The following is a 13,163-nucleotide window of genomic DNA, read 5'->3' as shown; positions in this document are numbered from 1 at the left end:
CTTTAATTTCTTTGAAATGGAGCGGTAAATTGAAAAGTAGAACAAAACCAAATAGTTGTAGTATTGGGGTCATTTCCCAGACGACTAGAATAGTTTCCGAAGAAGGTCACATTAGGGGTTCTAAGAGAATCTAAATATCGTTCTCTGCCCAAGGCCACACCCTTTGTTTCTTAAAATAAAATAAAATAAAATCGGCATAGCAACTTCTATTTGACACAGGTGGAATCAATCAAGTTGAAAACAAGAGCAACAGAATTAAATGGCTTGGGTTTTTTAAAAGTTATTCTGCTCCACAGAATTCTCGGTGTACATGAGTTCTTGTAAGTATTTAAACGATCTGGCTTTATGGGAGAACCATTTTCATGCCGAGCGTTTCTCACTGCCCGAGGTTCAGCTCAATGGTGGAAAGGAAGGGGGCCCGAGAGTCGCAAAGAAAAACAAAAGGGAAAATTGGTTTGGAAAAGGTTTCTCCTTTTCATGTTGGGGGCTTGATGGGTTTGTTAGATGTGCATAAATGCCTCCGTGGGATGTTGCCTGATGACAGCATGGCTCCCACAGCTGTGAGAAACATGAACACAGTAAGGCTGGGTATTACTGACAAGGCCAGAAGCTGCACCAAATTCTAATGTTTCACAGGGAACGAGGTCTGAGTATTTTTACGGTAGAATGATTTCCACGAACTTGAAAGATTAAAATTACTTCCACAAGTCCTGTCCAAGACCTGAGTGGATTTACCCGAAAGACTGCTGCTTTGTCATCTCCAGACCTATTTCTGGCCCTGCAGGGAAGTGATGAAATTTTATTCATTTCTGTACACCCAGAGGAAGAGACCCAATTATACTGAGTACCCGTTAGCTATTGGCCCAGGTGTTTTACTGAGGACATGTCTTTGGATCTGCTCAGTGTTGTGCACTTGTCTTATTCTCCTCTGTGTCAAATGAGGAAGCAGAGACCAAACTCCATGCAGGATACCATTAGGTACTCAGTCCCTGGCAGGGAGGCGTATTGGTTGAGTGGGATCTCTAGAGCTAGCCTTCCGAAATCTGAGTCCTTGCTATGCCAGTTACTAGCTGATTGATCTTGGGAAGATTACCAAGCCTCAGTTTCCCAACCATAAAATGGGGATGCACACAGTCATTTAATCAGCCTAGAAGGTGAGCAGCATATGCCATAATCCATGTCTTGTGCTATTATATTATTGTTGTTATAGTTAAATGGACGAATGAATGAGTGAGTGGATGCTATTGTTAGGCCATGAACTGTAGAATAACTGCATCCCCACATCCACCCCTGAAAGAGCTGGGGCCCGGTAGTTAGTAGCATTCCGTCCCTGTGTGTCCAGATGCAAGATGTATGGGATTGGGAGTGGGCTCTGGGAGAACCTCACCTGGGTCTCTTCATCTCCGTGGCCTGAGACTGTTGACTATGGGGCGCAGCTACAGTGTTTTGGACAGGTTCAAGCCTTGTACTGAGGAGAGGGCACAGTCTTCTCATTTCCACTTGCAAGTCCCAGCTTGGAGGGCAGAGCCTTCCAGCACAGTTATAGCCAACAGCTATAGTTGTAAGCTTGAACCTATGGTCCAAACATTTGGCCCCACGTGCCTGTGTGATAGCGTTCAGGTGCATGTAGTTGAGTAGGGTTGAAAGCAATGAGAATGTTGTAAACATCTTGGTCATGCCCTTACTTTGCCTCATGGCATCAGCTATAAAATAAAGACATGGCTTGTGGGTATTGGTGCTGTCCATCAGAAGGGCAGCATCCCACTGAGACCCAGCTTTCATTCTCTTGTCTGTCTTTTCTAAGCCTTTCATCGCCCCCACTCAGGGTCACTGAACCAGGCTGAGCTGGCATGAGTATGCCATGACCGTGCTGGCTCCCCACATATGGCGCCCGTCCAGGGACTGAGTTCTAGAACCAGGGACTGAGTTCTGGGACCAGGGACTGAGTTCTGGGACCAGGCACTGAGTTCTGAGAACAGGGACTGAGTTCTGGGACCAGGGACTGAGTTCTGGGACCAGGCACTGAGTTCCAGGAACAGGGACTGAGTTCCAGGAACAGGGACTGAGTTCTAGGACCAGGGACTGAGCTCTAGGACCAGGGACTTAGTTCTAGGACCAGGGACTGAGTTCTGTGACCAGGGACTGAGTTCTAGGACCAGGGACTGAGTTCTGGGACCAGGCACTGAGTTCCAGGAACAGGGACTGAGTTCTGGGACCAGGGACTGAGTTCTAGGACCAGGGACTGAGCTCTAGGACCAGGGACTGAGTTCTAGGACCAGGGACTGAGTTCTGCGACCGGGGACTGAGTTCTGCAACCAGGGACTGAGTTCTAGGACCAGGGACTGAGTTATGAGGAACAGGGCCTGAGTTCGGGCTCCCCACAGTTGACTGCTATTGAATTTAAATTCTTTTCTGTATGGCCTTCTTTGAGTTTGTTGAGCATGCACATTTTAATGGCTGCTTGACCCATTGTTGTTGCTGTTGATGTTTAATTTCATGGTAGTTTTGGCAGGAGAAAATCACTCCTTTTGAATGTGCAGAGGGCTTTCTGCAAGGTGAGAAAATGGTGGGAAGCCCTATCCTGGGGCACAGGATAAATAAAAACAATTTCCCGGAGTTAAAGCTCCTCTCTCCCCGAGGCTCCCTGGCTACAGTAGTTTGTTTTCATTATGTCTCTTACAAAGGCAGCACCAATATTAACAATAGGAACAAAACAGACGCACATTTTTTGCTTTCTAACATTGGAAAGTTCCTTAGGGCCCATAGACTCATTTAGGAAAATTCATGTGTGCAAAACTCATTTGCAAAAGCAAATAAAATATGTGATCACAAATGCTCTTTCCCCGACTGGCCTAGGGGGCCCGCTGGAAATGAGTATGCGCCTTGACGGTTCCTCACGCAGCTGAGCTGACGCAGGCCGCCAGTCTCCTCATCGAATGAACCCTATTGAGCCACTTGATGTCAGACAACTTGAATGATTGGAAAGCTTGGTACAGCTCAGCTGGTTGTTAAGTCACTGTGGTGATTCGTGAGTTTCCTTTTTGAAAAATAATATTCAATCCTCATGCCCTATGGCTTTGAACATATCTTTGGAAGTTCATTCATTAAGATGTCCAGCCAAGGAAACATGTCTGTGTTTAGTTAGGCTTGGTTTTATGTCCCTTTGGATTGGTAGATGCTGCTTTCTTTCCTGATAAAATTTTTGGCTGCAAGTATGATGGGTGACAGTGCCTAGGAAACCGGAATTGAGATCATTAGAAAAAAGGAAACCTTACTCGTAAACTATGTAGTACATAAGGATAAATGAAGCTACCAGCAATCTGATTAAACCTCAAAGTCTTTGAGCTGCGTTTTCCATAGCAATTAAAGTATATGAAGCAGAGATGAAGTAAGATGAGTACCTATCTTCAAGATTGTCTGATGAACAACTACAATTTTTCTCAACCTTTTAATCTGTGGCTTGTTTTGGCCTAATTGGTTGATTTACTTATTCCACAAACATTATTTACTGAACAGCTATGTATTCCAGGCTCTTCTCTGGGTGGCAGAGATATAAAAATGAGCAAAGCAAACAAATATCCCTGTTTTCAAGAAGCATATATTGTGATCGGGCAATAGATTTAGCAGAGTAATATTTTAAGAAATTTTACTTTTTTACCCTTAGGTATTACTGATAGTATTTTGTTATAAACTTACTAGAGGTCCAGTGCATGGATTTGTGCACATTGAAAGGAAATTAATTAGAAGGTGGCCGGTGGGGCGGTACTGGATGAGATGGGCTGGACATGCCCTGGAGCCAACCTCTGCAGTCCCTCCCTGGCTGGCTATACCTGAGACAGCTCCAGGGTTCAAAGAGCGTCTGTGGAGTGAGTGGGGATCCCCCGGCAGGTGGGGTCCCTCAGCCTGGCCTGTGGGGATGGGGCCTAAACCGGCAGTCTGACATCCCCGGAGGGGTCCTGAAGTACGAGAGAACACTTTGCAAAGTTGCTGTCACTCAGCAGCTCCTGCATTGAGAGTCTGCCCCCTGGTGGTTAGTTTGTGTCATACCTACCGGCCGGTCGGCTGGTTGGCTGGTTACTTAGCCTTTTATATATATAGACTGAGTGTCCATTATGGTCTGAATTCTGAAGTGTAATTTTATCAAATGTGGGAGCCTTAGAGTTTTTCTCATAGACTCTTAGAAATCAGTAGGAAAAAAAAGGCATTTGCTTTATGGTATAACTATGATGGAATCCATCCATTCCACTTAGGATATATATATATATATATATATATATATATATATATATATATATTTTTTTTTTCTTCCCTGTTTTGTGGCCACATTTAAAAAAAATCCATATATATTTTTATTGATTTTAGAAAGGAAAGGAGAGGGAGGGGGAGATAGAAACATCAACGATGAGCGACAATCATTGATTGGCTACCTCCTGCATGCCCCACACTGGGGATGGAGCCTGCAACTCGGGCATGAGCCCTTGGTGGGAATCGAACCCCGAACCCTTCAGTCCACAGGCTAACGCTCTATCCACTGAGCCAAACAGGCTAGGGCATGGCCACATTTTTCCCAGTCTCAGGGACATAAGCCATCTTCCTGTTGGACACTCACTGACTACATGGCTCCACTCTGGAGATGCCTGGCTGCAGGTGGTACTAGTTCATGATGGTGGTACCAACCAGCAGAGTACTGGGTCACACTGTGGTTCCCAGCTAGAGTAAGAGTCATAAGAACTGACTGACATTTCTGCACACTGCTGTGTCACCTCAGTTGTAAGACATGTAACAAACAGCAAATTTTGTGAATGCTAAATGTTTCTTTTAAATTAAATTAGGCCAAAATAAAGATTATTCTATAATAATGTTAGAATAATGCCAACGTCGCTGTTCTATACTCTTCTGTGCTTTCTTGGATGGGCAGGGAAGACGATGAATTACAGATAGCTCCTTGGGCATGGTGTAGAATTCAGGGTATGCTCATTGAGGAGCGTGGCACATTCATCTCATAGTTCAAGGAGCAACAAAGATAGAGACCTCCTGCCTTCCTTTCCCCATAATCTTTCCCCAAAGGCTCTCGCAGGCTAGAGCCTTGGAGGACCTGCTGATTGTTAATGAGTTGCAAAGTTGATGGAACTTCACATTCACCTCCTCTCCGTTTCCTGTTACCATCCCCAGGTGGAAATGTCAATCAAGAGAGAAATGTCTAAGATGGGGAAGGAGAGAAAAGATGAGGCAGCGCTGAGAGAGACAGTCTATTCCAGGCAGATGAGCAGCTCTTGAATAAGTCAGGCGTCTCCTGCCCCTACGAACACAAAATGAAATAAAAGAGAAAATGAGTTCACTCCTAACTATTTCTATCAGATTCACCCGTCCCCTTAACCAATTCTCTGTTTACCTTCTGCTCTGTTTGGTCCTTGCTGCCAAGGAAGTCCAGCTGTTTTCAAAGAACACAATCCACGTTGTGTCTCAGCCAGTCTGATCATCTTGATGTAAATACTATCAATTGCAGCCTGTCACATCTTCCTCCACTGAGTAAGTGCATTGCTTGCCGACACTGGAGCTTCTCTAAAGATAACACAAGCAGAGAAATTGCATCTCACATTAGGCATGCTCACAGCAAGGGCTCCAGCAGGCCGCCAGGACACACCCCATAATCACATCTTTCCCAATCCCACCAAATTAAAAAAGACACATAGAAGGAAAAGAGCTTGCTGTTGGACCTGCTGGGGGAGAGGATCAAATAGTCAAATCAAATGAAAGCATTGTTGCTTATTCACCTGGCTGTGTACAGAACCCCAGCATTTCCGCCTCAGCGGGGTACGCGTCCCTGGATTCCAGTGTCAGAATGGCTTTGTTGAACAGCTCTGCTCTAACAAGCTCAGGGCTTCCGTAGCAGAACTGTCTGTACCTGCTCCCCCTCTGGCCCCGCCATGAGGTTTGTCTGTGCACTTTCCAGTCTCTCCTCACTGCAGGGACAAGACAGGTGTTTCAGAATCACCCTCCTGCCTCAAGGAAGAGTGGGGTTTAACCTTCCAGGCAGAAAGGGGCCTCCCACGGCCTGTAGTGTCTTCTTAGAGAGTTCTTCGTCATCTCTGAGTAACATCAGGCACCAGGGAGTTTTCCCCATTGTCAAGCCGCAATCCCCACCGTGACTGCCTTCGTCCTCTTCCTGGTACATCTTGGTGAGCACTGGTTCCCTGTGGTGTCTATAAGGCCTTCGCCTTCCTTGGCCAGGGGGCAGGATCTGCCGTGAGCGGAAACCTCTGAGAGTGACATCTGTTTTTCTCCGGTGACTTAGAGATCTGTGACTAATAACTGTGGTAGTTGTTGAGAATTCCAGATCCCAACGAATTCCATTTAAATGGAGGAACTCCCTAGGGACCTGATGATAATGTTTAGGTATAATGAGTTTCTTGAAGAGTCTCATCTTGTTGGGGTTTATACCGACATCAGATGGTTTTATTTTCCCTGCTCACTGCACTCCACTGTATTGTGTTGAATCCTACTTTCCTGCTGGGGAGCTAGTTTCCTAGCAACGTCTAATTTCCTGTCATTTTCAATTATTAGTGCAGTCTCATTTGGGTATTTAAGACCTAGTCCCGTTCATTTAAAAAAAGATTAATATCAAACTTGATTCAACGTGTATCCCTCCCCCCCACCCCTTGTTATTGGTAGTGTGTGTGTGCGCTCTGCTACCGAGACACCTTCTCCTTTCTTCTAGGACCTAGTTCCTCTGGAGCAGGGGTTCAGGAGGAAGGGGGGAAGTTGAGGGGTTTTTATCGGATTGTTAGAATGTCATAGGCGGACAGGCCGGAGTCCACATCACCCTGGTTCAGACAGACTCTTTCCGATGGGGTGATCTCTGTTGAAATGGTCTCTGCACAGTGTTCTATGCAGTTTTCTTGGGGCGAGACCATTCCCTCCACCCCCACCCCTGCAGCTACGCCCCCCCTTGACCTTGCCAGTGGTCATACCTCCAGCCCCTCTCCAAGGCGGGCACCACAGCTGGGCACTCCCCACGCACCTGCCCATCAGTGCCTCTTCTTCAGGGGTGATGGGACCCTGGGCATTCTGCCTCCTAAAAACTTAGCAAACTGGAGGGGTGAGGCTTCTCCATCTTCCTTCTGGCACACCACATTGGATCCCATGGAAATATCTAGATTTTGCTGGGCAGCAGGCTCCATGTTTACAGGAACCCCTCCTTCCCACAGCCTGCCAGACTCCCAGGCTTCCAGACACAACCCCAGGACTGGCTCGCTACTGCTCCCTCTGTGGCAGCATCAGGGACCACCTGTGCCCCTGCCGCTCAGCAGGAGTCCAGTGGGCCATGTGATGCCAGACTCCACTTCTAGGGCATCCGCAGACCTTGTAAAGGGTTCTCGTGGCGCAGCCCGCCCTCCTCATGCAGGGAAGGGGAAAGAACCGGCCTGTCCCCCGACCCCTGGCCTCCTCACCACCCTACACATCCCTGGTTCTCTGTTAAGACTGGTGGGTGGGGTCTGGCGGGCAGGGCGATGGAGAGGACTTTGTGGGCGGTAGGGCCATTTCTGCTGCTGCTTAACAAGACCTCCAGGGAGATGGTTGGCTCCAGCTGCTGGGGCTTTCTCTAGAACGTGGAGTATTTAAGTGACTTTAGTTTTTGACCAGAGAAGTGTTTTAGGACATTGAAATATAGGCATTATAATGTTTATCCGCAGACAGGTACGTAATGATACATGGGTGTGTATCCTAGGCCCTAAAAAGGCCAGGACACTGCTCTGTCATCTTTTTCACGTACGAGTCACAAAACCCCATGAATCCAAAGTACAAGCAAGTGCCATAAATTCTGATTTTCTCCATGACTACAAATCTCAGAGTGTAGAGGAAAAGAACACAGGCGTTCCTGCAATCCTTGTTCCCTAAGCACAGGTTCATTCTGCAGGGGAACCCAGCACTACATCCCTGTCTTACTGAGAAGGTTCAATGAGTGAATAAGCAGGAGAGTATCTACAGAATTATGTGATCTACAAATATACATGAGCATCATGATTACATATCATTGTATATGCGATTTTTACATATGAACACACATACCCACAAACCTTGTTTTAGTTTGGCATGTGAAAGTAAGTTGGTGCCTAGAATACCTTTTTTTTTTTTAAAAAAAAATATATTTTATTGATTTTTTGCAAAGAGGAAGGGGGAGGGATAGAGAGTTCGAAACATCGATGAGAGAGAAACATCAATCAGTTGCCTCCTGCACACCCCCTACTGGCGATGTGCCCACAACCAAGGTACATGCCCTTGACCAGAATTGAACCTGGGACCCTTGAATCCGCAGGCCGACGCTCTATCCACTGAGCTGAACCAGTTAGGGCTGGAATATCTTTTTTATTTTATTGGTATGTACTAGTCAATCAAGTCTCCAGCCAGACTGACTGAGTGGTAAACTTGACACTATGATTCTAGGCAAATAGCTTAATCTCTCTGCGTCTCAATTTCCTCATCTGCAGATAGAGATAATAATAGTGTCTACCTCATGGAGTTGCTGGGAGAGTCTAATGGGTTAATTCATATAAAAACACTTAGCCTTAAAAAATTGTCTGGCACCACAGTCAGCTCTCAAAGATGAGCTAATATTATATCCCTGTATTAACTCCCTAGAAAAATGGGAAATTTCTTATTTTTTTCTGTATTTTGGATATTTTAAATAGAAATTAAATGGATAAAACTAGCCTTTCCTTTGTGGTGAAGCTGATTTTTAAACATTTCCCTTAAAGATGACCGGGGGAGGGGGGTGGTCAGAGCAGTGTGAGCAATCTCGTGATGGGACGGGCAGTCAGACTTACCTGGGGTCGATCCAGGTAGCAGTGCAATGCGGCATCAGCCATTCACTCAGAAGAGCAGGCTAGTTAGCTACTCAGGCAGGACAAACAAGCAGCAACAAATGAGAATATTCATGACCATCTGCATGTCCAAGATTGCAACACCAGGCATTCATTACTGAGTGACAGATCTGTGCGCCTTTCTTTCTCCCCTAACTCACACTTGTTTTTCTGCTGCTGCTTCCTGTGGGACATAGCCCGCTCCCCTCTGAAACGCGGCATGTTTGCAGATTGGTGTCAAAGGGAAAAGTTTGACCTAACGATTCTTTTCAAATGGCTTCTCAATATTTCATTTATCGTTTCAGCCTCATCGCTTTCTTACCTTCCGACTGTGCACAGCTCTGATGAGCTGTATTGGCTTACCCGATTCAAATTGATTTTGTTGAATTTCCTGGACCGTTTATATATTTATTTCCTATGTCCTTTCTATTTTTTTTTTATCTGTCCATTTCAAGCTTTCATTCTGAACTCATGCAGATGCTAAGTCTTAGCAGTCTTGACCTTCTCAGCCAATATTCACCAGGTTGTAATTTATTTGCTATCAGCAACCAGATTTAAACGGTGCGAATCTTGTTCTAATTTGGTTTGTATCAGCCCTCCTCTTGGTAGTTAGAAAAAGCAAATGTTAATGTCTGGTTCTCTCTTCCGTGTGTGCTATCCCCTCATCCTTCATGTACTGCAGTTAATAAAAAAGAGAAAACGGGGCCCTGGCTGGTGTTGCTCAATGGTTAGATCATCAGACTGCGCACCAAAGGGTCGTGGGTTTGATTCCTGGTCAAGGACACATACCTGGGTTACAGGCTTGCTCCCCTGCCCCTGGTCAGGGAGCATGCAGGAGTCAACCAATTGATGTGTCTCTCTCACATCGATTTTTTCCCTCTCTCTCTCCCCCTTCCTCCCTTCCTTCCACTCTCTCTAAAAAGCAATGGAAAAAAATATCCTCAGGTGAGGATTTAAAAAAAAAATTGAGGCAGTGGGAACCACAATTTTACCTGAATTTTAAACAGAAATCATTTTGGCAAGAACATTGAGTATGTAGAGGGTGGGGGGCAGGGGGCAGTTTGCGAGCCTACTCTGGCTGTAGTTCCCTTTCCCCATTTTACCTCTGGGCAGGGCTGGAGGGGTGGGAAGTGGGGAGGGCTGTGGGGGAGGTCTCAGCTGGTGGAAGATGCCCCACAGCATCCCTGAGTGCCTGCTGCTGCCTGGGCACAGGCTCATGTGGTGGCTGCTGACACAGGCGGGATTATGTGGCCTGCTGAGGTAGAATTCCTAGTTTTCTGTGTATATATTTGGGCTTCCATACATTGTGTGCATATAGTTGTTGACTTCAGAGGCAGAATTTCTGAAAAGTGGCCAGGGTAGGCAGAGGGGAGCGCTGCAGGTAGCTGTTGAGCATGTCGTGAGAGGTTTTCTCAAACCCAAATTTTATTTTCCAAACAGGTATTTTAATCAGAGGCTAAATTCAGATTCTGGACCCTCAAGCAATAGTTTGCAAAAGCTCATGTCTGTGTTCCCTTCCAGGTTGCAGCAGGAGCTATGCTCCCTCCTCATGGCTGCTGGCTACTGTTAGAACAGCATTTCTTTCCCTCCTTTCTTCCTGTCGTGAACTTGCAGGTCATACCTGGCCAACAAGGTTCAGCTTACATTGTGCCTCCTCCAGGAAGCTCTCCCTGACCTCTCCAGTCCAGGGCCACCTCTCAATAGTCTAAACCAGGCATCAGTACATGCTGTCTGTGGGCCAGGTCTAGCCCACTGCCTGTTTTTGTAAAGAAAGTTTTATTAGAACATAGAGCTATGTACCTGAGACTAATACAAACTAATATTGCATGTAAACTGCAACTGAAAAATAAAATGCAAAAAAATATGGATAATATGTAAGAAAACATATAGCTACATTCATTTGTTTATGTACTGTCTAGGGCTGCTCTCAAGATCCAATGATAGAATTGAACAATCGTGACAGAGACTATATGGCTCACAAGCCTAAAATATTTACTTTCTGGTCCTTTACAGAAAAAGCTTGCTGACCCCTCTCCTCCACTGAGGGGCTTAATGTGCACGTGTCTCAGCATGATGTGTAATAAATGCTCCTGTTTTGCAGTTTGCAAAACTCCTAGTTTTAAACTTAGCATAGTCTTTTAGTATTTCTCAGATGTTTTTCACACTGGACAAATATTCTTAAAATTACACTTGGAGATTGGGGTGAGTTCCCCACACGGGACAGAGAACCCACAGGCAATTTTATTTTCAAGTAACAACATTCATTTGTTATTGTTGTCAGGCAATTGCCGATAAGGCTCTCAGAGCATAGCTTTGTACAGAAACCATTCCTTCCAACCCAGAACTCTTACTTGTTACTGATCTCAGAGTAAGAACATAAATCTTATCAAATTTCCATAAGGACAGGGGAAGCTGTAACTTAATCAAACCATTCATGTGGAAGTCTGAAAGCACAATTTTAGAAGGTTAGCTCTTAACTCTAAAAAATAATACTGATGGGCCCGGCTGGCGTGGCTCAGTGGTTGAGCATCGACTTATGAACCAGGAGGCTACAGTTTGATTCCCGGTCAGGGCATATGCCCGGGTTGCAAGCTTGGTCCCCAGTGGGGGGTATGCAGGAGGCAGCTGATTGATGATTCTCTCTCACCATGGTTGTTTCTGTGTTTCTCCCTCTCCCTTCCTCTCTGAGATCAATAAAAATATATTAAAACATAATAATAATACTGATGGGATCCTTTTAGACACTCAGGTGTCCCACTTTGTAAGAATCTGACTTGCAATAGGTATGAAGGTGAGCATACACTTAAGTCAGTGACCCAGAGCTGGAATCATTCATTCGTCTTCTCTCCTGCCTAGCGGCCAGCCCATCCCCAGGGTGGAGTACACAGAGGAAGAAACGAAAACTTGGGGCGTTGTATTCCGGGAGCTCTCCAAACTCTATCCCACCCACGCCTGCCGGGAGTATTTGAAAAACTTCCCTCTGCTGACTAAATACTGTGGCTACAGGGAGGACAACGTGCCTCAGCTTGAGGATGTCTCTGTGTTTCTGAAAGGTAAGGCTTCACACAGGCTTCCGTCCCGGCCAGCGTCCTCATTTGCCCTCCAAGGACACCCATGTCCTCCTCTGATGCGGGTGACCTGAATAACCCAGGGTGAGCTCTGCATGTCAGGGTCCTTAACGTAGCACATCTGCAAAGTCCACTTTGCCACATAAGGAAACATATTCACAGGTTCAGGGAGGGGATCGAGGGCCATGGATATTTTTTGAGGGCCATTATTCAGCTTACCATGGCCTCTTAAGTATTGCCACTCTAGCTTTGTGACCCATTGTGAACACTCTTTTCTTCCCACTCCAATGCCGCCACTCAAGTTGAAGTCCCCTTCACTTTATAACCTCGATGCCCATGTCCTCTCCCCTCTCCTCCCCTGTCCACTGCTTCTAGATAAAGCTCCCTATCACACGACTTTCTGCCTGGCATCTCTGCTCAGAAATATCAGTGCCTCTCCTTTGTTTTATTGGGGTTGGCAAACTTTTTTTTTCCCCCCTGTAAAAGGCCAGATGGTAAATATTTTAGGCTTTGTGGGCCGAGAGGCAAAATGAAGGTTCCTATTTAGGTACTTCTATAACCATTTAAATATGACAGGTAAAGAATGTAAGAACTGTTTCTAGCTCATGGGTGTACAGAAACAGGCTGCCAGCGGGATTTGGACTACAGGCCATAGTGTGCTGGGTCTGGTTTACATGGTCAAGTTCTGAATTGCTCAGCCTCAATTCAAGGCCCTGACCCAGCTTTCCGAGTTTGTCTCCTGCTATGACTGAGCTGCTCACAGCCCTCTGTTCCAGCTATGGGCCCTCACACCTTTGCTCAGGCTCTGCCCCTGGCTAGACAAGTCAGCCCATTTTCACCTACTCAGATTCTACCTACTCTTTGAGGCTCAGGACAAATCCTGCTCCTCTATGAATCCTGATCGTAACAGCCTTTCTGAGCTCTCCTAGATCATGTTGAGTATCAGGAGGGAGGTGGGTGTGGTCTGACAGCTGGCACGCTGAGCAGCACACCCGGCACCAGGGCGGGTGAGCACCACACACGGTGTGTGTTACTGAGGGACAGAGATGGGGAATCAGCTTTTGTTATATTGTTTAACTAGATTACATTTCCCCTAAAGCCCTGCCTCTGACATGCCCCTCTTTGTTTCCCACGGAGCTATGTGCATATTACATATTTACCATGGGCCTGATTGCTCACCTACGGGGTTTGCTTCTTACTGCATTGTTCTCAAACCCCTGGAATTGGAACACCA

General features: G+C 46.1%; 1 protein-coding gene across 1 annotated transcript in view; it reads left to right on the top strand.

The window, feature by feature from the left end:
- TPH2 (tryptophan hydroxylase 2) overlaps positions 1-13,163 on the top strand; it is a gene marked incomplete at its 5' end in the record, with an annotated part of 101,242 nt that overhangs the window by 21,852 nt on the left and 66,227 nt on the right. Inside the window, one exon of the mRNA XM_081084919.1 lies at positions 11,718-11,914. Within this exon, the coding sequence (XP_080941045.1) occupies positions 11,718-11,914 (197 nt within the window). The remainder of the gene's footprint in view (positions 1-11,717; positions 11,915-13,163) is intronic.

Source organism: Myotis nattereri, assembly GCF_964212035.1.
Source record: "Myotis nattereri genome assembly, chromosome: 2".
Taxonomy (NCBI): Eukaryota; Metazoa; Chordata; class Mammalia; order Chiroptera; family Vespertilionidae; genus Myotis; species Myotis nattereri.
This window is presented reverse-complemented; position numbering and strand designations above follow the sequence as displayed.